Below are 25,926 nucleotides of genomic sequence, written 5' to 3'. Positions count from 1 at the left end.
CATATGCATTAGATTATGATTTCTTTAAATGGCTGAGAAAATAAGCTGTGCTGAAAGGAATGGATATTCTTGTGTCTTTTTGTAACTTAAGGTTTTGCCTAGAGGGATTCTCTATGTTTTGAATCTAATTACCCTGTAAGGTATTTACCCTCCTGATTTTACAGAGGTGATTCTTTTTACTTCTAATAAAATTTTTCTTTTAAGAAACTGATTGCTTTTTCCTTGTTCTTAAGATCCAAGGGTTTGGGTCTGTGGTCACCTATGCAAATTGGTGAAGATTTTTGTCAAGCCTTCCCCAGGAAGTGGGTTAGAAGGGTTGGGAGGATTTTTGGGGGAAAGACGTTTCCACAGGGGCTCTTTCCTAATAAAATAAACCCGGTTAGACATTTGGTCGTGGCAGCAGAAGTCCAAGGGCAAAAGGTAATATAGTTTGTACCTTGGGCAAGTTTTAACCTAAGCTGGTAAAAATGAGCTTAGGAGGTTTTCATGCAGGTCCCCACATCTGTACCCTAGAGTTCAGAGTGGGGAAGGAACCTTGACACATGGTCATCACAAACTCATGGTGACATAACCTCTCTCTGGCAGAATCTGCCCTGTTCATCTCCCACCAAAGATAGCAGAGGAGTCAGAACAGTTAAGAAAAAGGGTTTTTTATTTAAAAGAAGTTAAATACAACTAAAATCTAGCACCAGGCAGAAACATGAATGCTGAACATTTAAAAATCAACAGTAATAATTAACCCTCACATAATGGCTTACATTTTCAAAGCATTTTACAAACATTAATGAATTAAGCCTCAACATCCCTGTGAGGTAGGTAAGTATTATTAGCCCCATTTTACAGATGGGGAAACTGAGGCACAGATAAGTTATGTGACTTGTTCAAAGCCATCCAGCAAGTCAGCGTCTGAGTCCAGATTAGCACTCTGGGGCTCCTGGCTTCCAATTATGTGCACAGATGGCTAGAAAATACTGCTTCTCTGAAAAAGCCTTTTCTTCCCACCACATCCTCTGTAAGACAGATGACCCCATTTCAGAGTGAGGTGAAAGGGTGCTTGCCAAAAGCTATTCATCAGAGTATCCACACAGGAAGATTGTATTGGGAAGTAACATTTTTATAGACACACGTTGTGCGTCTGAAAGGTGTTCTGTTTTGTTTTTAAATAGATTTCTGACTGTTCGTGCTCCCACACTGACAGAATCACAAATGATGTCACTTCCTCAAGATGCAGCAGCAGCCATCAGAAGGCTGAGAGACCTGTCTGCAATTCTGACACAGTTCTCAATGAGACAAAAGTGCTGTTTCTTCACATTGGGACCCCCTCCATGAAACAGGAATGTCTCTTTAGGGAAGGTATCAAATATAAAGGGAAGGGTAACCACCTTTCTGTATACAGTGCTAAAAAATTCCTCCTGGCCAGAGGCAAAATCCTGTCACCTGTCAAGGGCTAAGAAGCTAAGGTAACCTTGCTGGCATCTGACCCAAAATGACCAATGAGGGGACAAGATACTTTCAAAGCTGGGGGGGGGGGGAAGGTTTTTGTCTGTCTGTGTGAAATCTTTGCCGGGAACAGATCAAGGACGCAAGCCCTTCAACTCCTGTGAAGTTGGTAAGAAATCTAGCTAGAAAATGCGTTAGATTTTCTTTGTTTTGGCTTGTAAATTCACTGTGCTGGAGGAAATGTATATTCCTGTTTTTGTGTCTTTTTGTAACTTAAGGTTTTGCTTAGAGGGATTCTCTATGTTTTGAATCTGACTGCCTGTAAGATTATCTTCCATTGTGATCTTACAGAGTTGTTCTCTTATCTTTTCTTTGTTCTTCTAATAAAGTTCTGATTTTTAAGAATCAGACTGGGTTTTTTGGGTCTTAAAAATTCAAGGGGTTTGTGCTCATCTTGTTTATTCTCAAGCCTCCCCAGGAAAGGGGGTGTAAGGGCTTGGGAGGATATTCTGGGGAAATAGGAACTCCAAGTGGTCTTTTCCCTGTTCTTTGTCTAAAACACTTGGCGGTGGCAGCGTTTTACCTAATCCAAGGACAAAGACTTTGTGCTTTGGGGAAGTTTTAACCTAAGCTGGTAGAAATAAGCTTAGGGGGTCTTTCATGCAGGTCCCCACATTTGTACCCTAGAGTTCAGAGTGGGGAAGGAACCTTGACAGAAGGTTTCTTCCAAGAAAAGCTAACCCGGGTGCAGCTGGCCTGCACCAAAAGCAAAGGGTGGGGGTGGAATTGTGAATTAGTTTGAGGTGCAGCCATGGGATGAGGGGGATTGGTCCACACTAGCACTTGGAAACAACAAAAAGGTTCATATCCCATGTGAAGAAGCCATCCACGATGATTAGGGGGACAAACTGGATGCAACACACCTCTCAAGGGATGGCTGGTCATCACAAATTCACGATGCTATAACCTCTATGGCAGAATCTGCCCTGTTCATCTCTCACCAAAGTTGGCAGAGGGGTCAGAACAGTTAGGAAAGTGCCAATTTTTGAATGGTCACTTTGAGCAGAGGAGAAGTCTCCTTAGCACACCCCCTGTGGATTGAAACAAACAGTCTAATAAAAAAGGAGGGGCTCATGTCTGCATACATGAGGGCCCCCTCTCTGTAGAACAAGATGGTGAGGAACCAAGCAGCTCTATTCAGACTATGGTTAAAAATTCCCAACCACCTTTTAACATTGAAGTCACGTGATTTAACCATTGGTAGGGCTGTCAAGTCCCAGCAGAGCCACTGCTGACAATGGGAGTCTCCCTGGGCCATCCCGCACCCAGGAGCTTGCAGTTCCAACGGGGAGATGAGAGTCAAACAGTCCTTCCAGTCGCTGTCTGGAGTCACTTTCACGACAGCTGGATCTGAAGGTCCTCCCCATATTTTCGAATCAGCTTCCCATGATTGTGGTTGACCGACCACCGCCTTGGGAGATGCTTCGGTTGCATGGTGTCCAGAAAGTGCTGCCGCCAACGCCCCTCCAGCTCCATGAGCGAGCGCAGCCCCCCTTTGGCAAAGCTCTGCACCACCTTCAGCCCATGCGGCACGTAGCGCTCATTCCAAATCCTGCCAAGACACAAGGGGGGTTGGTTTCACGCAAGCCCGGTATGGGACTCTCGGCCTCCCAAAGCTCCCAATACCGTGATGTGCTGGGCGCCATCGCACCCAGAGCACTTGACAAACACAAAGCTCAATTAGGCAGGCTGGGCCAACAGAGTTGTCCACCCAACTACTCCCCACACCCTTAGCAGAGTAATAACCTGAGTGAGAGACTGTAAGCATCTCACTGCAGGAAACACATTGTAATCTACAGCCCCAATCTCACAAGCGTACCGGTGCTGGGGTTCCCTGTGCCTGCACAGAGCTCTGCAGCACTGTGTTTGTAACGCACTGTGTAAACACCCAGTTTGTTAAACTCTGGCCCTGGTTTTAGGAGATTAAAACAGCAGGAGGTGTTTTTAAAGGAGCTCGGGAAAAAAAGTAGGCCGATTACTCGCTCTACCAATGCTGCTGGGATTTTTGTTGCTGCTGTACTATTTATGTATCAGGGCACCTAGGGCCTTGGCTAGGAGTCTTTATCTGTAACTCAAGTCTAAATACATAACTATACACATACAGATGGCTGAAACGTTAAACCTAGTCACTGGGCTCTTGTAATACCTGGTTTCCAGGCCTGCTGCTTCCTGGAGCATCTCTGATGTAACCGTCTCTGTGTTAAAAAAGTCCTTGATTCCTTGCAACAGCTCCTCCCTCCTGGTGTCAGGCAGGCTGTCTGCATTCAGCAAAGCCCTGGCCCCTGACCGGACCTGCCTTCGCAGGGGGTCCTCTAGCAGGCGCACCCCTTCCTCACAGCCAATGGGGGCACTGAACTCCTCGGCCAGCCGCTGCTTGAGATGATTGTCGTAGTAATTGGAAATGGCATGGCAGGAAGTGCAAAGCAGCAGTACGTCATGGGAGTTGTGGTCCTTCATCTGGATGGGAAAGTGTCTCCTGTACTCGTGAGGTACAATGTTCTTCCTGGGAAGGAAATAGCAACAGTCTTAACTAAGATTTCAGACGGCTGCTGCCATCAGCTACTACTTACCCGCCTGATGGAAGACTGATATTGAAAAGGAACCATCCCAGAAGCTGGAGCTTTCCACCTTTGGTCGTAGCCCAGGAGTGTATTGTTCTTTTGTAAAGACTGAGGATAATCTTGGTTATTTTTGAGTTGGGGGGAAAATCCACTCTTTTAAAGTTATTTTTTTAAAAAAAGAGTCAGAAAAGCGCCTGTGAAAATAGCATTGGATCAGTTCTCTGTGTGTACTCTATGGCCAATCTGATGCTTGGCATCAGTGACAGAAATATATTTTTAGTGACAGAAATGTATTTTTGCTTTCCACTTCTGTTAGCCCTGCAGAGACATCACTAGATTCTGTCCTGGCCAGTGCATCAAAAGAATTCCTAACAAAAGCCCCAATCCTGCATGTAGATATGCATATATGTACCGATACTCATAGGAGTAGTCCCATTAACCTCAAAGGGACTACTCATGTGTGAAGTAAGGCAGATGCCTCAGTGCTTGCAGGACTGGGCCCAATTCCAAATGCAGGACCAAATTCTACTCTCAGCTACACTGTGCATCCCCAGAGGGCACAAAGGAATTGCACAGTTGTAACTAACTGCAAAATATGGCCTACAGAATCTTTATTACTCGTGACAATGAACAGTAAGTAGCAGCTCAACTGGACCTTCAGATCTCAGCATGAGTCTTGCAGGCAGGGCAATTAGAAAAAACTCCTTTGTAACCTAGGTAAGTTCTCTCTGGAAGCTACTGAGAGACAATCAACAGGAAACCCTTTGTAAGAATTCAAAGAAATTTGGGCCCTGCTTTTAGCTACATTTGGATAAAAAACATTGAGACTCTTCAAAGAAAGCCAAACCTCCATTCCACCTAAACGCTCCCTTTCCTGGTTACATGTCTTCTCCTATTTTACTTCTCTAACCCCCACCCTAATGTCTTGCAGATTTGACGAGTAATAAGTTTGCAGAATTCTACGGGCAATCCCATAAAGAATGCAGTATATTGAAACATATACAAGCTATAAGTCAATTATCTTTCTGTTTGTTTTCTTCATATAAAAAATCAATGAAAATTAATCACAACCCACCCCACAACCCAAAATGACCCCACGGTGCCATTGCAGAGGTATTTTTCAGAGCTGATTCATACAGTTAAAGACAAAAATGAGTACGTTTATAGGAACATAAGAACGGCCATACTGGGTCATTTTAGTATCACGAAAATGTCTAATCAAAACCTTCATCTGTGGCATGTTACCCTCAATGAGGGCTTCAGGGGTGGAAACAAATTGTATAAAGTTATGAGCAACTGCAAAATCACTACTGAGCACACTTAGGGTACGTCTACATTGCCGCGGCAGCGCTGTGACATAGGCAGTGTAGTCACGCTTTATCGCTCTGGGAGAGCTCTCCCGGTGATAAAAAATAACCGCCTCAAATGAGGGTAGGTAGCTTTAGCGTCGGGAGTGCAGCTCCCGGTGATAAAGCACTGTCTATACTGGTGCTTTTCAGGGCTAAAACTTTTTTTACTCAGGGGGGTGTTTTTTCACACCCCTGAACGCCTAAAGTTTTAGCGCTGAAAGTGGCAGTGTAGACACTGCCTTGGGCCTGATCTACACTAGGAGTTGAGGTGGAATTTAGCAGGGTTCTCTCGATTTAACCCTGCACCCGTCCACACGATGAAGCCATTTTTGTCGACTTAAAGGGCTCTTAAAAATCGATTTCTTTACTCCATTCCTGACGAGGGGATTAGCGCTGATATCGGCCTTGCTGGGTCGAATTTGGGGTAGTGTGGCCACAATTCGACAGTATTGGCCTCCGGGAGCTATCCCAGAGTGCTCAGTTGTGACCGCTCTGGACAGCGCTCTCAACTCAGATGCACTGGCCAGGTATACAGGAAAAGGCCCATGAACTTTTGAATCTCATTTCCTGTTTGGCCAGCGTTGCAAGCTCCCCTGCACAGGTGACAATGCAGAGCCCATCAGCACAGGTGACCATGCAGTCCCAGAATCGCCAAAGAGCTCCAGCATAGACCGAATGGGAGGTACAGGATCTGATTGCTGTGTGGGGAGACGAATCCGTGCTGGCAGAACTCCGTTCGAAAACACAAAATGCCAAAATATTTGAAAAAAAATCTCCAATGGCATGAAGGACAGAGGCTATAATGGGGACGTGCAGCAGCGCCGTGTGAAAATTAAGGAGCTCAGACAAGCCTACCAAAAAACCAGAGAGGCAAACGGCCGCTCCGGTTCAGAGCCCCAGACATGCCGCTTCTATGATGAGCTACATGCCATTCTAGGCGGTGCAGCCACCACTATCCCAACCCTGTGCTTTGACTCCGTCCAAGGAGTGGGAGGCAACACGGAAGCGGCATTTGGGGGCCAGAAAGATGATGATGATGTTGTAGATAGCTCACAGCAAGGAAGCGGAGAAACCTGTTTCCCCAACAGCCAGGATCCGTTTATCACCCTGGACCTGGAGCCAGTACCCCCCCAATCCACCCAAGGTGGGCTCCTGAACCCTGAAGGCAGAGAAGGGACCTCTGGTGAGTGTACCTTTGTAGATATTATACCTGGTTTAAAAGCAAGCATGTTTAATGATTAATTTGCCCTGGCATTTGCGGCCAGTACAGCTACTGGAAAAGTCTGTTAATGTGTCTGGAGATGGAGCAGAAATCCTCCAGGGACATCTCCATAAAGCTCTCCTGGATGTACTCCCAAAGCCTTTGCAAAAGGTTTCTGGGGAGGGCAGCCTTATTCCGTCCTCCATGGTAGGACACTTTACCATGCCAGGCCAGTAGCACATAGTCGGGAATCATTGCAGAACAAAGCATTGTAGCGTATGGTCCCGGTGTTTGCTGGCATTCAAACAACATCCATTCTTTATCTCTCTGTTACCCTCAGGAGAGTGAGAACATTCATGATCACCTGTTTGAAATAGAGTGGTTTTAGTAAGCAGACATTCAGAGGTGCCCGCTCCTGCTGGGCTGTTTGCCTGAGGCTGAACAGAAATCTTCCCCGCTGTTAGCCACGCGGTGGGGGGAGGGGTGAAGCCATCATCCCAGAGAATTGGGTGGTGGTGGGAGTTAGTTGGGTTTCTGCTGCACGTTAACCTGGAAACCGCAGCCACTCCTTTTAAATTGCCAACCCATTTTAAATGGCCAACCCAACGGCTACTTCATATGGGAAATGAGGGCGCTGCTGTTTGAAACCATTCCCACATGTTATGAAGGTTAAAAAAGCCAAAAGACTGGCTTATCATGGCTGCCTGCAAGCCAAATTCTGTTGCCCGGCCCTGCGTGAGTGATCTCTCACACCAAACCGGCATACCCTCAATAAGAGGCAAAATGCGACCTTGTAATGAAAGCACATGTGCTATGTAATGTTAACAGCAAGGTTTACCGTGAAAGAGTCTACCCATTGTTCTATAAAATGTGTCTTTTTAACTACCACTCTCCCTTTTTTTTCCCTCCACCAGCTGCATATGTTTCTCCTTCCCAGAAGCTTGCCAAGATTAGAAGGCAAAAAAACACACTTGCAATGAAATGTTCTCTGACCTCATGCTGTCTTCCCACACTGACAGAGCACAGCAAAATACATGGAGGCAGACAATCTCAGAGTGCAGGAAAGCACATATGACCGCGAGGAGAGGCGGCGGGCTGAACATGGAAGGTGGCATCAGCTTGCTGAAAGAAGGCAGGAGTCAATGCTCAGGCTGCTGGAGGATCAAACTGATATGCTCCATCATATGGCTGAGCTTAGGAAATGCAGCAGGACCACAGACTGCTGCTACAGCCCCAGTGTAACCAAACCACCCTCCTCCCCAGTTTCCAAAGCCTCCTCACCCAGACGCCCAAGAAGGCGGGGGGGGCCCCCCCTCCGGCCACCCAGCCACTCCACCCCAGAAGATTGCCCAAGCAACAGAAGGCTGGCATTCAATAAGTTTTAAAGTGCTGTGTGGCCTTGTCCTTCCCTCCTCCACCACCCCACCTGGGCTACCTTGGCAGTTATCCCCCTATTTGTGTGATGAGTAAATAAAGAATGCATGAATGTGAAGCAACAATGACTTTATTGCCTCTGCAAGTGGTGATCGAAGGGGGGAGGGGAGGGTGCTTAGCTTACAGGAAAGCAGACTGAACCAGGGGGGTGGGGTGGGCGGGTGTTCCATCAAGGAGAAACAAACAGAACTGTCACACCGTAGCCTGGCCAGTCCTGAAACTGGTTTTCAAAGCTTCCCTGATGCGCACCGCGCCCTCCTGTACTCTAACGGCCCTGGTGTCTGGCTGTGCGTAATCAGCGGCCAGGCGATTTGCCTCAACCTCCCACCCCGCCATAAACGTCTCCCCCTTACTCTCACAGATATTGTGGAGCACACAGCAAGCAGTAATAATAATGGGAATATTGGTTTCGCTGAGGTCTAAATGACTCAGTAAACTGCACCAGCGTGCTTTTAAATGCCCAAATGAACATTCTACCACCATTCTGCACTTGCTCAGCCTATAGTTGAGCAGCTCCTGACTACTGTCCAGGCTGCTTGTGTACGGCTTCATGAGTCATGGCATTAAGGGGTAGGCTGGGTCCCCAAGGATAACTATAGGCATTTCAACATCCCCAACAGTTATTTTCTGGTCTGGAAAGCAAGTCCCTTGCTGCAGTTGTTGAAACAAACCAGAGTTCCTGAAGATGCGTCATCCCACATTAATGTTGCTGAAACGTCCTTTGTGATCCACCAGTGCTTGCAGCACCACTGAAAAAGTACCCCTTGCTGTTTATGTACTGGCTGCCTTGGTGCTCTGGTGCCAACATAGGGATATGGGTTCTGTCTATCACCCCACCACAGTTAGGGAATCCCATTGCAACAAAGCCATCCACTATGACCTGCACATTTCCCAGGGTCACTACCCTTGATATCAGCAGATCTTTGATTGCGTGGGCTACTTGCATCACAGCAGCCCCCACAGTAGATTTGCCCACTCCAAATTGATTCCCGACTGACCGGTAGCTGTCTGGCGTTGCAAGCTTCCACAGGGCTATCGCCACTCGCTTCTCAACTGTGAGGGTTGCTCTTATCTTGGTATTCATGTGCTTCAGGGCGGGGAAAGCAAGTCAAAGTTCCATGGAAGTGCCTTTATGCATGCAAAAGTTTCGCAGTCACTGGGACTCGTCCCAGACCTGTAACACTATGCGGTCCCACCAGTCTGTGCTTGTTTCCCGGGCCCAGATTCAGCATTCCATACCATGAACCTGCCCAATTGACACCATGATGTACACATTGCAGGGGCCCGTGCTTTGAGAGAAGTCTGTGTCCATGTCCTCTTCACTCTTGTCACTGTGCTGCAGTTGCCTTCTCCTCGCCTGATTTTGCTTTTCTTGCAGGTTATGGTTCTGCATATCCTGCTGGAAAATGTGTGCGGTGTTTATAGTGCTCATAATTGCCACGGTGATGTGAGCAGGCTCCATGTTCCCAGCGCTATGGCGTCTGCGCTGAAAAAAGGCGCGAAACGATTGTCTGCCATTGCTCTGACGGAGGGAGGGGCGACTGACAATATGGCTTACAGGGAAATAAAATCAACAAAGGGGGTGGCTTTGCATCAAGGAGAAACAGAATGGCCCCCTCAAGGAAAGAACTCAAAACTGTGGGTTTAGCAGGCCGTTGATTTCACGGAGGGAGGAAGGGAGGAGAAAATGAATACAAAACAAATCTGGTCTATTTCTTGTTTTGATCCACTTCATCTATCTTTATACATCTTAGGCTGGCAGCAGATGGTGCAGTATGACTGCTAGCCATCGTCATCTCTTGGGTGCTCGGCAGAAGACAGGGCAGTACGACTGCTGGCAGGACTGAATCTCCATGAGACGAAACCTAAAAAGGGGAATGACCTGACTGAGTCACTCCCATGTCTGCCCAGGCACCCCGACCGACCTCACCGAGGTTGGCTAAAAGAGCACCCAGGAGTACGATGACGACGGCTACCAGTCATACTGCACCATCTGCTCCCAAAAGGCAATGAGCTGCTGCTATGTAGCAATGCAGTACCGCGTCTGCCAGCACCCAGGAGACATACGATGACGATGAGCTAAGCGGGCTCCATGCTTGCCATGGTATGGCGTCTGCACGGGTAACCCAGGAAAAAAAAAGGAGCGAAACGATTGTCTGCCGTTGCTTTCACAGAGGGAGGTAGGGAGGGAGGGAAGGAAGGGCCTGACGATATGTACCCAGAACCACCCGCGACAATGTTTTTGCCCCATCAGGCATTGGGATTTCAACCCAGAATTCAAATGGGCGGTGGAGACTGCGGGATAGCTACCCACAGTGCAACGCTCCGGAAGTCAACTGTTGCCTCAGTACTGTGGACGCACTCCGCCGACTAAATGCACTTAGAGCATTTGTGTGGGGACACACACACAATCGACTGTATAAAAACGCTTTCTAAAAAACTGAATTCTATAAATTCGACCTAATTTCGTAGTGTAGACATACCCTTAGTAGACATATGGAGATTTTCATCAAGCTGATGAAGCCCTGAGCTCTCATATGACATCTGAAGGGATGAAAAGAACTGCACGTGTGCCCTGCTTGGCCTAGGCTGGAGGGGCTGCGAGGGACAAGGAAAGCCACTGGGAAAGTTTGCAACAAGATTGTACAGACCTCCGTAAAAACATTCCAACATCCTTTCCCAGAAAAATTGAAGAAAACACCCTTTACCCAGAAGAAATCTGCAGTCAGACAGCCCAACGATCACAAAAGGTTTCAGATTCTCTCCAGTTTCTGATGCATCTGGATGAATTTTTCAAAAATTGGAAGCTTTCATTTAAAAATAAACATCTGTCTTTTTCTGCTATAAAGGCACAGCTGTCAAACTATAAAGCGACCACGTTGCTGATCAGTTCATGTAGCCTTGCAGGACACTTTACAGCTGCTATTGTTTAGCTGGGAGCAGAGTGGAACTCACTCCCCTCCACACCAATTAGCTTCAAGGATATGTAGTTGTCACAGCTCACCTGGGCCATTTAAATGCCAACAACAGGATTAAATACAGTGTGACAGTCAGGGTCCGGACACCGACTGGGAAAACAGATAGTTTAAGTCCCCAAAATGATCAATTAAATCAAATGATTGCATACTGTATTATTGTACTATAAAAGTATAATGAATAAGGTCTTTTATGAAAGCTTGTAATGTTCTGAACTTGATGGTCATCACGAGATGTGTGTACAGACTGTGGTTATGGAGCTATGTATTTGTGAATATAGAAAACTGTGTTAATAATCCATGCAACAGCTTCAACTACACCTCCCAGCAGGGGCTAAGCAGTGAAGCAAGGAGGGGCACCGCCAAAACCAGAAGTTTACATGAAATTGGCTTCAAGTACTGATGCATTGTCCAGCCCAGGAAAGACAATGATGGGCCATTAGAGTTAACGGAAAGACATTGAGACATCCGGGCTATCAAGTCAAGAGAGAATTTCCCCACTCTGAATAAACATGAGTCACCACAGACAGAGGGGAAAAAAAAAGAAAAGAAAGGAAAAAGCCTTTAAGAACAGGCTTGGGACTCAGGTTTTTTATCCAGACCTTGAGGGACAATCTTGTGGCAAGACACTCTCCATGAATGCTGGATCCCACCTCTAGGTAATGGGTATGCTGAGAAACTGTCTTATGGCAACAGGTAATTTGTATTATAAAAGAGATTTTATCTAATATGGAAATGTAAAAGCCTGAGATTGTGTTTATTTGCTGTGTAACCTGTATAGGTTTGCTTTCCTTTATTCTTATCTTCGAATCTGTGGTTTTGCTATTAAATAAACCTTTTGTTTATTTCTACCCCAAGCAGGTCTCTGGCATGCAAGCTGTGGGGAACGTGCATGTCAAAGTAGCTGGTATCCACGTGGCTGGTTTTACACCTTCTCAGGTGACAAACTGAAAAGTCAGGAGTATCTGATAGTTAAGAACCCGGGAAGTACAGATTTGGGGAGACTTGGAACTGGAAGGGCTGTTGGTGTCACACCCCAAGGAGTAACTAGACTGGTGAGAGCATACACTTGTAGGCTGGCTACTGGTGTCAGGGATCTGAACGACAGCTGCACAGCACAAAGGCCTCTAAAGTTAAAGGGCAGACAGTGACAGAACCCCTTACTGGTCTTGGTTGTTCCCAAAACATCACAGAGGGTTTGTTATTCTCTTTCATTGGGAAAAGAGTTAAACTGGGGAGGTATGTGTACCACTAGCCTGTACAGGCTGGACTGCAGTCTGCAATCTGTTTGAACACAGCTTGTTCTCTAGTGAGAGTAAACACAACTGCTCTCTACTGGAAGGAGTGCCAACCTCTCTCCCATGTCAAACTTCTCCAGAGACATGTGATTAAGGCTCCGAGTCTGATATGGATTCCGTGACTTCTGCAGAGGCCAACGTGGCTCGTTCCGGGGCTTCCCGAGCAGCTCCTGGGCCAGCCGCACCAGCCACTGCTGGGGCAGCCTCGGGCCACCGCACCCCCATCCCCTCCCGCCTCAGCAGTTTGGGTGTGAGAGGGGGCTCAGGGCAGGAGGTTAGGATGCGGGGCGATGCTTACCTTGGGGGGGGCTCCCCGGAAGTAGCTAGCATGTCTCTGCACCTCCTAGGTGAAGGGACCAGGGGGCTCCACACGCTGCCCCTGCCTGCACGTTCCCAGCCAATGGGAGCTGCGGAGCCAGCACTTGTGGTGGGGGCAGCGCACGGAGCCCCCTGGCTTTCCCTCAACCTAGGAGCTGCAGGGACATGCTGGCTGGTTCCGGGGAGCTGCGCAGAGCTCCCGGGTAGGGAGCCTGCCAGCCCCCCTCCTCCTTCTCTCCCCCCAGCCCCGAGGAGCAGCCACAGCCTGCCCCCCCCCGCCCCCTCTCTCACACACACCTCGGAGCACCCACAGTTTTAGTTAGGGGTATATAGTACAAGTCATGGACACGTCCATGGGCCGTGAATTTTTGTTTACTGATCTGTCCATGACTTTCACTAAAAATACCTGCGACTAAAACATAGCCTTTACATATGATCATGTGGTCCTCGAATAGCTACAGCCTACCCGAGATATATACACTGAATTCTATACAAGCATGACTGTGTCCCAGTTTACCTCCCACTGGTAAATAACACAAAGTTCCTTATGGTAGAGGCTGAACTTGATCAGGGTCTGGGTCTTACTCTATCAGATGTATTTTTCTTTCCTGCACTGTGTAAAAACTCACCGGATGTAGGACTCTCTCTTGCCACACACCACACACAAGTTCTCCTTGACTGTCAGATAGTAATCGACTTGGGACTCAGGACGTCCTGAGGGCTCGAACTGCAGCTTCACAACAAATGGATCTGTGCTCACCAACTCTGGAAGGGTAGAGGCAGAGAGGGAGGCCTTTAACAGCTGCAGAAGTGCAGGTGAAAAGCTAAATGAATTATGAACAAAGTCAAGGGACACATCCTGTTTATTCCTTCCCCCAACATCTCCAATAACTGGATCTCTGTTCAGACCTGAGCCCCTTCTCAAAAGTATCATTTCTCACCCAACACTATCATGGCAAAGAAAAGATCTCTTTCCTAGACACAGACTAATATGAGGACTGGCATACATACCTCCAATGCCCTTGTCCAGGTACCACTGGGCCTTTTTGCGATCACAAGTACACAGAGGCTGTCCGTCTGGTGCATGCAGGAAGCAGTTATCATACAGGGGAGATTTTCTGTGAAACGGGGTGAACATCATGACAATTATAATAAACAGGACCCCAGAAACTGAGCTCTATGTATCTACATATTTCATGCTGCATACACCCGGCATCTTTTAAGCCAGACGACTGCCCCCAGGAGCACACACACTTCTAGCCCTCAGCAACATGTACTTATGGGCCAGGTACCATACTGGCAGAACAGGCTGTCGCCGAGGGCAGCAACATCCTTAGTGACTAACCGTTCTGGCTACAACTATTGACTGTGAAGGATCCGTTTCCCAGATCAGTAGCCAATACCCATGAAGCTGGGAACTTCAAACCCTCTGTTGAAGCTAATCATTGATAACAGGCTTACATTTCAGAATTAAACGTGAGCAACTCTCAATGGTGAAAAGTAACCTCTTTGTTTAAAATCTGGTTTGGATGCTCTCCGGTGTTTTCAGCAATACAGGGAAGGAATTTTTTTTTCTCCAAAATGACATCTTTACTTTGACAGCACCCCTTTAACAAAACTAAATGCCTGAGGAGGAAGATGTGCTGCATCTTCCAGCCAGGAGGCCCTGAGCAGAACTGTGGCAACAAAGCTAGATAACTGCTCAGGAGCAGGGATGGACAGCTACTGTTGTAGTGCAAAGTGCTCCTTCCCCTACAATCCTTACTCCATTCACCAGCACCAGTGTGATCACAGCTGTAAGAATTCCCTGGGTTGAACTGCTACCACAAGAGGCATTAGGCCAAGAACTCTTGCACAAATTTAAATTATTCAGTAATTCATACTGTCTCTACAGTAGGGAATTTGACAAAAATATTTCCACCAGTGCGTGGCGATAAAAACAAACAAATGAAGATGCTGGGATTTGTCTATTCTAAGACTCCTATCTGTGATTATCAGCAGTTCAGGTGAACTGGTAGTAAGCACTGGCGGGAATTTTTTGTGGTAAAGGTGACATTGTTTAGCCTGGCCAGCCAAGATAGAGGATACAGAAAATAAATGGAGAAGCAGGTGTAATAGCTCCGTCAAAGGTGTCATCTGAGCGATTTATGGATTAAAAACCAATTTCAAATTAAAACAAACAGTCTCCTAGAAATCAGCAATGGAAAAAACCTTTTGAATCACATCTAATCTAACCCTAGAGACCAGGGAAGGATTATTCCCTACAATATGTTCTCCAGCACTTTGTCTTGACTAGTTTTAAGTGTCTCTAATGAAGGGGCTTCTTGATTTAAAAAAAATAAAATAAATAAATATCAAATACAGACAACAGCCTGGATGTAGCTCAGAATTCTGTTATACCAGCTATTTTGTTTTTCCTAGGGGGCTGAGCCCTTCTTGGACTGTTTGATGTGGGCTCAAAATGTTTGCTGGAAATATGAAGTGACCAGAGAAAATTACAAGTAAGTAACAGAACACTGTTATTTCTATTTTAATTGTTAAAGAATACTAACGAATCAGTTTTTCTGGCTCCATTAAATTATCTCCCCCACAGCTAACCTGAGAATTTTAACAGAGAAAGTTAAACATTGAAATATCTATTTTTCCTTTTCATTTGGCTATGACTGAAGTTGTTTAATTCCTGATGTTTGTGTATATAAAAATCTCGGATATAATCAAATTAAATTTAAAAACAGGCATATGAATTCTGCATCTCCCCTTCCTGGATTCAGATTAAGAAGGTTTATCTAACTTGTTTTAATTTAAAAGCATTGTATATAAAATAACTGAAGTTTCAGACAGTCAGATTCCATTGTTACATAAGAATTTAGGATTTGCCTGATCAGATCAGACCATTGGTTGAAGTCTCATATTCTGCCACCAGCAACAGTTAAGCTGGTGCTTGCGAAGAAAACGACCCCCTCGGTCTAGCATTATCCATCCTGCCTAGCCAACTGTGAAATGCTCTGCTTAGGCGCAGGCCAGAGATTTTCCTTCTTGAGCTCTGAGGCAGTCAAATTATACCTGATTATATCCCTATTTTAGAAAGCAGAATGACAAATGTCATATTGCTCTGAGGTGCGCTCAGTGGGTTAGGACCTCTAGAGCATCAGAATGATCTTGAGCTTTCTTTTATCCTTTGGTAAATGTATCACTTATATCCTACATTTAACTCTCAGGGTTAGCTATTGGACACCAGCAGTAGTGAATGTGCATAACCATAATGAGCAGAGCTGGTAGTATCAATCAAAATCCTGTCCTCGCAAACTTAGTTAAGGTGCATATAGTAAAAAAGGCTCATGCAATTACCTTGCAGAATATCCTACACCCAGAGGCTTTCGCTTCTGTTTGCGGGGATCCTTCACTTGTTGATGTACTGGGGACTGGCCATTAGTTGCAGACTTCCGATTCCTTGGTTTCTGCTGGGTGTCCACCTCTCCGTTTCCATCGTCTCCTAGACTGCTGCTGCTTCTTCCTCTGAATGGGACATCCATCAAGCCCTGGCACTTGCCAAGTACTTTTTCCCAAACAACAGCAGCATTTTCACCTCCACTTGTAGCAGGGATGAAGAAAAATCCCAGCAGATGGAGAAACAGAGCCATTGAGACCTGGGCATCCTTGGCAGCATAACTGACCTGGGGAAAAGAGCCAGAGCTCTGTGTTACTGTGCGGAAGGAGGGCTAACGCCTTGTGAGGACCTGAGACAAGATCCCCCAACACAGCAAATGTGAAAGATCATTTCTAGGTAAAGAGGGAGCAGCATTTATTTGACTTAGGAACTTACACTGAAGTGAGGGTCTGGGAGCCTCTAGTGCTCCCTACCTAGAACCACAGACCCTCCTCTTCATTATGCAATCTGAAGCCCTTCCAGTAATCTGCAATGTAGCCAGTTGACCCCTAGAGGGAGCCAGAAGGTATTATACTGTAGATACAAAGTCAATTTAAGACGACTGAAGGACAAGCAGAGCTCAAAAGACAATATTTACATATGCTCACCGTAATCCTGTCCATTGTACACCATTCAAAATGATGGCACAGAGTGACTTCAAAGGCAGACACTCCTTTATATGGTTACCTCCCTACTCTCAAAAAGCTCAATGATAATCTGCTCATTATACGGTCAATCCTCAAGGGGCTGAGCACACAAGCTCTTGTCAAGCAAAGTCCTAGAGCATCTGCTTAAAGTTAAGCATGAGTGGTTCCATTCAAGTCTATGCGACTAGTCATGTGGTTGCAGTTAAGCAGGTGCTCAAGTACTTTGCTGGATCAGGATAAACATGCTCAGCACCTTCAAGGCTCAATCCCCAAATCAGCTACAGATCACTCACAAAACCCTTGCAGATCAGCAATCACCAGTTCCCTGGCGCTTGCCTATGAATAGAAATAATACTTGGCACTTCAATCCCCTTACATCCAAATATGTCAAACAGCTTTCCAAAGTTTAAGCCTTGAATGCCTCCACCCCACCCCAAAACAGGAAAGTATCCCCATTTAAAGAGAGGGAAACTGAGACAGGGAGAGATGAAGCATCTGGACCAGTCACACACTGAGCTTGTGGCAGAGCTGGAACAGACCCCAGATCTCGACTCCAAATCCTGCCCTTTAGAATAACTACAATCAGAAGACACACCTGGTCTTGAGTCAGCTCTTCTGCCTCCCAGTTGCTGCAGCGCAAGCGAAGAGACTTGTCGAGTGGGCAGTTCAGGACTTTCTCAGCTAGAGATTTGAGGCTGAGTCCATTACAGAGCAGATCCTTCCTTCAGTTTAACAAACAAAAGCAAATAAATGGATACAAGCACCAATCAAATTGAAAAATGTTCGCATCCACCCCGGATCTATTTGAACAAGAGGAACCACTGAAGTGTGTGATTAGATGATGTTAGTATACCTGCTCATCTGTAAGCTTCACTGGCTAGCATAGCTCTTTCCTCTTTAGGTCACTGGTTAGTTTTGGAACAGAAGATCTCAAGTATGAATGTTACCGATTCCCTCTTGAAGCTGTTTCACATAATACAGACACTAGATCATTACAAAATCTAAGAAGAATTCTTTTTGAGAGAAAGAGTGGGGATCCTTCCATCAGCTGTCTGCCTCTGAATGAAAATGAGAGATATCCTACAGTGATGGGCAAGTTTGCTGTATGGAATTGAAATGCCACCAGATCAAATGGCCATGAATGGGCTACATTTTGCTGGGAAATGAGAGATCCAGTCATCGCTTTAGAGGAGAAGAATCAGAAGATATACATTTAAACTGTCCAATGAAAGACTCAAGGATTCCATGTTGTCTGATACTCATGGTTGCTAAAGAAGTGGCACAAGACCAACAGACCTACACACCAAAGGCCTGTAAAATATTGCAATTGAGGAGTGTTTCTAGGCAAAAGGTTATAACTTTATTTCTTTAACATGAAAGCAATATCAGAAAATATTATGACAGGTTTCAGAGTAACAGCCGTGTTAGTCTGTATTCGCAAAAAGAAAAGGAGGACTTGTGGCACCTTAGAGACTAACCAATTTATTTGAGCATGAGCTTTCGTGAGCTACAGCTCACTTCATCGGATGCATACTGTGGAAATTTCAGAAGACGTTATATACACAGACACCATGAAACAATACCTCCTCCCACCCCACTCTCCTGCTGGTAATAGCTTATCTAAAGTGATCATCAAGATGGGCCATTTCCAGCACAAATCCAGGTTTTCTCACCCTCCGCCCCCCCACAGACAAACTCACTCTCTTGCTGGTAATAGCCCATCCAAAGTGACCACTGTCTTCACAATGTGTATGATAATCAAGGTGGGCCATTTCCTGCAGAAATCCAGGTTCTCTCACCCCCTCACCCCCCTCCAAAAACCACACACACAAACTCACTCTCCTGCTGGTAATAACCTGGATTTGTGCTGGAAATGGCCCACTTTGATTTTCATGCAGGTTGTAAGGAGAGTGGTCACTTTGGATAGGCTATTACCAGCAGGAGAGTGAGTTTGTGCGCGTGGTTTTTGGAGGGGGGTGAGGGGGTGAGAAAACCTGGATTTGTGCTGGAAATGGCCCACTTTGATTTTCATGCAGGTTGTAAGGAGAGTGGTCACTTTGGATAGGCTCTCTCACCCCCCCCCCCCCCCCCACACACACACAAACTCACTCTCCTGCTGGCAATAGCTCATCCAAACTGACCACTCTCCCCACAATGTGCATGACAATCAAGGTGGGCCACTTCCAGCATAAATCCAAGTTTAACCAGAACGTCTGGGGGGGGGGGGGGGGGGGAACAAGGGGAAATAGGCTACCTTGCATAATGACTTAGCCACTCCCAGTCTCTATTTAAGCCTAAATTAATAGTATCCAATTTGCAAATGAATTCCAATTCAGCAGTTTCTCGCTGGAGTCTGGATTTGAAGTTTTTTTGTTGTAAGATAGCGACCTTCATGTCTCTGATTGCGTGACCAGAGAGATTGAAGTGTTCTCCGACTGGTTTATGAATGTTATAATTCTTGACATCTGATTTGTGTCCATTTATTCTTTTACGTAGAGACTGTCCAGTTTGACCAATGTACATGGCAGAGGGGCATTGCTGGCACATGATGGCATATATCACATTGGTGGATGTGCAGGTGAACGAGCCTCTGAGGGAGACAGGCCAGTCCTTGCCTACAGACAACCCCCCAACCTGAAGCGAATACTCACCAACAACCACATACCACACAACAGAACCACTAACCCACGAACCTATCCTTGCAACAAAGCCCGTTGCCAACTGTGCCCACATATCTATTCAGGGGACACCATCACAGGGCCTAATAACATCAGCCACACTATCAGAGGCTCGTTCACCTGCACATCCACCAATGTGATATATGCCATCATGTGCCAGCAATGCCCCTCTGCCATGTACATTGGTCAAACTGGACAGTCTCTATGTAAAAGAATAAATGGACACAAATCAGATGTCAAGAATTATAACATTCATAAACCAGTCGGAGAACACTTCAATCTCTCTGGTCACGCAATCAGAGACATGAAGGTCGCTATCTTACAACAAAAAAACTTCAAATCCAGAGTCCAGCGAGAAACTGCTGAATTGGAATTCATTTGCAAATTGGATACTATTAATTTAGGCTTAAATAGAGACTGGGAGTGGCTAAGTCATTATGCAAGGTAGCCTATTTCCCCTTGTTTTTCCTCCCCCCCCAGACATTCTGGTTAAACTTGGATTTATGCTGGAAGTGGCCCACCTTGATTGTCATGCACAGTGTGGGGAGAGTGGTCAGTTTGGATGAGCTATTGCCAGCAGGAGAGTGAGTTTGTGTATGGGGGTGGGGGAGTGAGAAAACCTGGATTTGTGCTGGAAATGGCCCACTTTGATTTTCATGCAGGTTGTAAGGAGTGGTCACTTTGGATAGGCTATTACCAGCAGGAGAGTGAGTTTGTGTGGGGGGTTTTTGGAGGGGGGTGAGAGAACCTGGATTTCTGCAGGAAATGGCCCACCTTGATTATCATACACATTGTGAAGACAGCGGTCACTTTGGATGGGCTATTACCAGCAAGAGAGTGAGTTTGTCTGTGGGGGGGCGGAGGGTGAGAAAACCTGGATTTGTGCTGGAAATGGCCCATCTTGATGATCACTTTAGATAAGCTATTACCAGCAGGAGAGTGGGGTGGGAGGAGGTATTGTTTCATGGTGTCTGTGTATATAATGTCTTCTGCAATTTCCACAGTATGCATCCGATGAAGTGAGCTGTAGCTCACAAAAGCTCATGCTCAAATAAATTGGTTAGAAAATATTATTGTATCTTTAATGTTTCACTGGAAACAGAATTATTAAAGGAGAAAATTAAAAGCTGATCATTGTGTACATTTCTCAAGAAGTCTGATAATCATCTCTTTCTACTCATCTGCTGATTGTTTCTTTAACCTGTATCTGAGGACAGGGTGTGCAGGTACCCAGTTACATAGGAAGCACCCTGCCACACACAGATTATTATAGACCACTGAGTTTGGACCTCTGATAAGCCAAATTAATAACACCTAGGACAGGCTATATTGGCAACATCCAGTTTGCATAGCTAGAATTTGTTTGTGGGTCCTCCTTGATCACTGAGCACTATCCAGTATACATGTCAGTCTGCCCTCCCCTCCTCCTCCCGGGAGCAATGTAGGCCAAATCCAAATATTTAGGTGGGAGGAAGGAAGATAGGGTCTCCAATATTTGAAATTTAACTTTCCTTTCACTGGTCACCATGCAGATAAATGAACAGTTAAGTTGCCGTGTTTATGTACGTGGTGTAAATGGTGACAGGCAACGTTTCAAATCCTGGCTGTTAGATATGGAGCCAGTCTGAGAAGGCTGCTCACCTGGTTATGATATAACCAGTGTTTTCCATGGTGTGAGAGCCGATAAGAACTCAGAATGGGTCTGCAAGAACATTTCAGAGAGGACAAAATGAGTTGCGCACCCTAGAAGATGGAGAGAAAAAAACTGTCTACTGTATGCGGAGACAAGGTGTGTTTCCCTTTCTGCCTCTTTTAGGTCTTTGTCTTAATTATCAAGATTCTCTTACAATTCAATACTAGTTTAGTTTGAAATTGTGAGCCACTGGGTAGAAGTTACAATATATACACACTGCTTGGAAGTATTAGTTGAGTTCCTAATAGATGCCCTTGTTACAAAAACCCCCACCACAACTGGCACTACTTAGCTTCCATACTCACAGCCTCAGCACAGAGCACAAGGATTGAATGGGCCATGGAGACTCTATCCCCTTGTCCCCAGAACAGTGGTCTGCATGGGTCATAGTTTGAGGCATACTACAAAGGCCGGGGGAGAAGAGGAGGCTTGCACTGCTGCTACCCAGGCCATAACTGTTATGAGGACAAATCCAGGACTACCAATGTGGCATCCTTCATCAGAACCAAATCCATTTTTTAAGATTTCCAATTAAAATTGTACACCCCAAATACACTGGTGTTGTTTATGGATACGCACCTCTGTCTCATGGCTAGGTACCGGAGGTCTACGCTCCCTTTGACTGCAAGGCCATAATTCTGAAGTAGCTTGCAAGAATCTTCCCAACATCCAACGCCAACTTTTAATATAGTGCTATCTGCCAAGATGTCCAGTAAAGACTTTGGGACAGTCTGTCCACTGCTAACCAACCTGGGCAATCGAACAAGAATGCAAAAGCCACTGGAAGAGGCCATCTGTAAGAGGGATACAGGACTGGCCTTTCCTTCCACTGACACCTGAAACCAAAGAACCAAACAGCACTGGCATTAGAGTATTAGTACATGGGCACAGAACAAACCACAACAGAATCCTAGGCATTACAGATGGAAAAGACATATTAAGTGATCTAGTCCAGCATTTCTCAAATGCGGCCACTACGGCCGCATGCATCCACCAGGGCCTTTTCTTGCAGCCACAGCATCCTGGGCTGTGGTTGGGGGGGGGAGGGGGAAGGGGGCTCAAAGTAGTGGCCTCTCCTACTCCGTGGTGCTCCTGGATGCACCGCCTTGGTGTTGGCTGCTGGGGCTACCAGCAGGGGCTGGGCCCTGCCCACCTCTGGAGACACCTGGGGCACAATGCTGGAGGAGCAGGCAGCCAGTGAGTTCCCCACCTTCCTGGGGTGGTGAGGCTCAGGCCACAGGGCTCCAGGCTCCGCCTGGGGCTCCAGCTGCGTGGTGGCAGGCCCCATCCTCCGGACACCGGGCTTCAAACTCAGCCTGCCCACTGCCTCCACTGACCCCCATCCAGGGCTTAATTCATCCCCAGGCTTGCTGAGTAAGTCTGCTGTGAAAAGTGATACTTGTATGCCTGTTAGTATCACTTTTCACAAAAGACTTACTAGCTAGTAATAAATAAGATTACAATGATTTGGACGTGTATATTTGTTTGTTTTTCCTAAAGCTAATTAAGTATTTTAGAAAAAAGTGTGAGAGCGACCACTAGCAAGAGTTGGTGGCCACACTCTGAGGCCACCAAATAATTTGTCCTGAGAACCCCAGTCCACTGTAGCATTGTTGCACACAGTATATTCTGTAGTGCATTGTCAAGTCTAATTTTAAGAGAGACAAGCAATGTGGCTTCCCCCATTTTCCTTGGGTGACTATTTCACAGCCTAACGGATTTCACCATTCAGTCCTTTTTTTCCCCTTTAGCCTACGGTATGTCTATACTATCCACCGGATTGGTGGGCAGCGATTGATCCAGCAGGGGTCGATTTATCGTGTCTAGTCTAGACGTGATAAATCGACCCGAGTGCTCTTCCGTCGACTCCTGTACTCCACTGCCGTGAGAGGCGCAGGCGGAGTCAACGGGGGAGCGGCAGCAGTCAACTCACCGCAGTGAAGATACCATGGTAAGTAGATCTAAGTACGTTGACTTCAGCTATGTTATTCACGTAGCTGAAGTTGCATAACTTAGATCGATCCCCCCTAGTGTAGACCAGGCCTAAGGTAATGTATGCAGTGTAGGTGAAATTCACCCTTCAGAAGAGGGCCAGCCCAAGGTCTAGACATCACTTAAATCCCACTGAAAGCCAGTTTTGAACACTTAAATAGGTCTTGTGCTGGCCCTCTTCTTGGAATTTCATCTTCTGTTAGGTCCAATATTTTACATATACATTTATAAATAGCTGCGATTTCTCCTCTTTTAGTTTATTTTTAGTTATAATTTTTAAAATATGTAAATGCCTTAAAAAATAAGGCTGAATTAATACAATTCTAGTACGTTATCTTGAAAGAAACATTGTACGAATATATAGTATCTAGCCAATCAAAAACAGTTATAATTCCACCAATGGAATATGTTAAGAGTTATTCCAAAAGTTTAACGAATGATGATCTCAATATACTTCAAATCCATGCTCAGGTAATTTAAGTTTTTATTAAAATCAAAATCAATAGACCCTTATTGGGTTCCCTGGTGGTAACTGCACAGGCAATTTCAAGAGTCACTTCTGGTGTGTCCATTCTAACTACTAAAACCAGAAATGGTGTTGGCGCAAGAAATCTTCAAAGCCTCATCAATTCTCTGCCTTTGCCCTAGGAGGCTGGAGGACAGATTTTCCTTGATCAAACACTTACCCACTCACAGTCAATCCCAAGCACTGGCCACCTCTGCAGCTCCTTCTTCAGTAATGGTTCCACTCGATCCCACTCCTCTGCCTCTGAAACTATCACTATTTCTGCACCAAGGATCTCCTCTACCCAGGAAATGGTGGGAGAACCGACATATGAATGCAACTCCTTCTCCTCCACTTTCGTCAGTTCCTCATCGCCTGACCTTCTCAGAGCTCCACCTTGTTTACCACCACCACGGACCCTTTCTTTCCGACGCTGGCTGACTTTCCACAAAACGAGACCCCCTACTGCAATGCTCAACAGGGTTGCCACAGTAACTGTCACTGCCGTTTGTCTGAGCATTTTTCATCCTCCTCTGCTTCACCCACTCAAAATAGCATTGCAGAATTTTCTTATAGACTGCAAAGAAAAAAGAGGGACAGGTGAAGGATAGATGTTAAAGAATTTATTCAAAATTTTTAATATAAAATTAAGAAAATCAAACTGCCACTATTCAGACAAAGATCTAAGTACAGCTCAGGATCATAAAGCAAAATGCAATTTTTAAAATGTACTGAATTCTATTCAGGAATAAATCAGGGATCAAAGCAAATGACACACTCTGGAGCAGTGGTGTCTTAAAAGCTAATGAGTCTAAATTCAGGTCTTGGTTACACCAGTGTAAATCTAGAGTAATTCCACTCATTTACATCAGCGTAACTAAGAACAGAATTTGTACCAAAAACCAGTATTTCCCAAAAAATCCACATTCCTCAGCCATGTAGTCATACAACCTAATCTCCAGTGTAGACAGTACTATGTTGGCAGGAGAGCTTCTCCTGTCAACACAGCTACAACCTGTGGCAGAGGTGGATTAACTAGACCAACAGAAGCAGCTCTCCCATCAGCATAGGAACGTCTTCACTTAAGTGCTACTGCGGTGCAGCTGCACCGATGCAGCATTTTAACAGTAGACCTGTCCTAAGTAATATAGGCCCTGATAGTACAAGATGATCCATGCACCCATGTGTAGCCCCACTCACTTCTTCAATGTCCTCCAGTGTAAACAACTTAATTTTCAGATGAAGTTTGATGAATAGGACCATATGATGATGCCGCCTGCAATGGCAGGGGCTGAACTCAATGACACAAGAGGTCCCTTCCAGTCCTATGTCTCTGACTGTGCAAAGCTAAACCTGGAAAGCCACTCATCTGCAGGATGGGGTTCTAATACTCCAGTCCTGCAAACAGTTTCAAGCACGTGAATACCTACAGCTGAAAGTACCACGGACTTCACTGGAAGGACTCACATCCTGCATGGTTACACGTGTCTAACTGTTTGCAGGACTGAGGCCTGTGGTGGCCCCGATCCTGCAAGCCGAACCACGTGGGAGGTGCCAGGCAACACCATACCCACCACCCATCCGCTGGGTCACCCCCACACATCCCAGATCCGGGGAAGAGCTGAACGCACCAGCAAGGAGGGGCCAACACGAGACACCCCGCAGGCTGCTCTGGACTCCACTAGCTCGAGGGGGAAACACCCCCTTGTAAACTCTGCCCTTGGCAGCGCGACGCCACCGCGCACACCTGGCGGGACGCGGGAAGACACCCCCCCCCGGGGGGGGGAAATTCCTGGGGCGGGGCCACATTTGGGGTCCGCAGCGGTGGGGTGCCCGGGGCTGGGCACTCGAGGAGGCGCCATCGGCAGCCGGGCGCGGCAGGGAAGCAGCAGCACCGTGTTCCCGCAGCGACGCCCGCCCCGCACAGAGAACCGCGCGCGGGGATCCGCAGCCACCTCCCTGCCCCCGACCTGCCTGCGCCTCGGCCCGGCCCGCAGCAGAACGCCGGCTTCTCTCCGGCAGCAGGAACCCGCCCCACTGCAGCCCCCAAACCCGGCTGCACCAACGGACACTTCCGGCGGGCACACTCCCAGAGCGCCCTCTTTAACGGACACTTCCGGTCTCCTGTTCCTAGTGGGCGGAGCCTCCCGTGCAACCCGGCGTCCCTCTCGGCTTGTGGGCGCTGCCATCTTGTACGGCAAGCGCTCTCTGGCTGTGCCGGGACTGCATTGAGTCCAGCTGCCCAAGGGGCTCTGGGGTTAATACCTGTTCTGTGGTTAAGTCAGTGGTGCAAAGCTCCGTGCACGTCATAAGACATCTAGATAAACTTTCTAGTTCATGTTGGAGTA

The 25,926-nt window shown here is 46.5% G+C and overlaps 1 protein-coding gene across 5 annotated transcripts; it reads right to left on the bottom strand.

Annotated features, from left to right (window-relative positions):
- Window positions 1-690: 690 nt before the first annotated feature.
- EXD2 (exonuclease 3'-5' domain containing 2) lies at window positions 691-25,680 on the bottom strand. 5 transcript variants are annotated; one of them, XM_074957038.1, is made up of 9 exons: window positions 25,553-25,680; window positions 23,760-24,155; window positions 21,661-21,917; window positions 17,306-17,432; window positions 15,985-16,310; window positions 13,648-13,754; window positions 13,266-13,401; window positions 3,647-4,003; window positions 691-3,052 (listed from the first exon to the last, which is right to left on the bottom strand). In XM_074957038.1, exons 2-9 carry the CDS (start codon window positions 24,096-24,098, stop codon window positions 2,836-2,838), a joined length of 1,866 nt encoding a protein of 621 aa, XP_074813139.1. In that variant the 5' UTR covers window positions 24,099-24,155; window positions 25,553-25,680; the 3' UTR covers window positions 691-2,835. The 5 variants fall into 5 exon arrangements, with proteins under 5 accessions (XP_074813139.1, XP_074813140.1, XP_074813136.1 ...); XM_074957039.1 differs by having other exon boundaries at window positions 25,549-25,659; XM_074957035.1 differs by lacking the exons at window positions 691-3,052; window positions 3,647-4,003 and adding exons at window positions 9,034-9,531; window positions 10,529-10,643.
- Window positions 25,681-25,926: the final 246 nt, after the last annotated feature.

Source organism: Natator depressus, chromosome 6 (assembly GCF_965152275.1).
Source record: "Natator depressus isolate rNatDep1 chromosome 6, rNatDep2.hap1, whole genome shotgun sequence".
Classification (NCBI taxonomy): domain Eukaryota; kingdom Metazoa; phylum Chordata; order Testudines; family Cheloniidae; genus Natator; species Natator depressus.
This window is presented reverse-complemented; position numbering and strand designations above follow the sequence as displayed.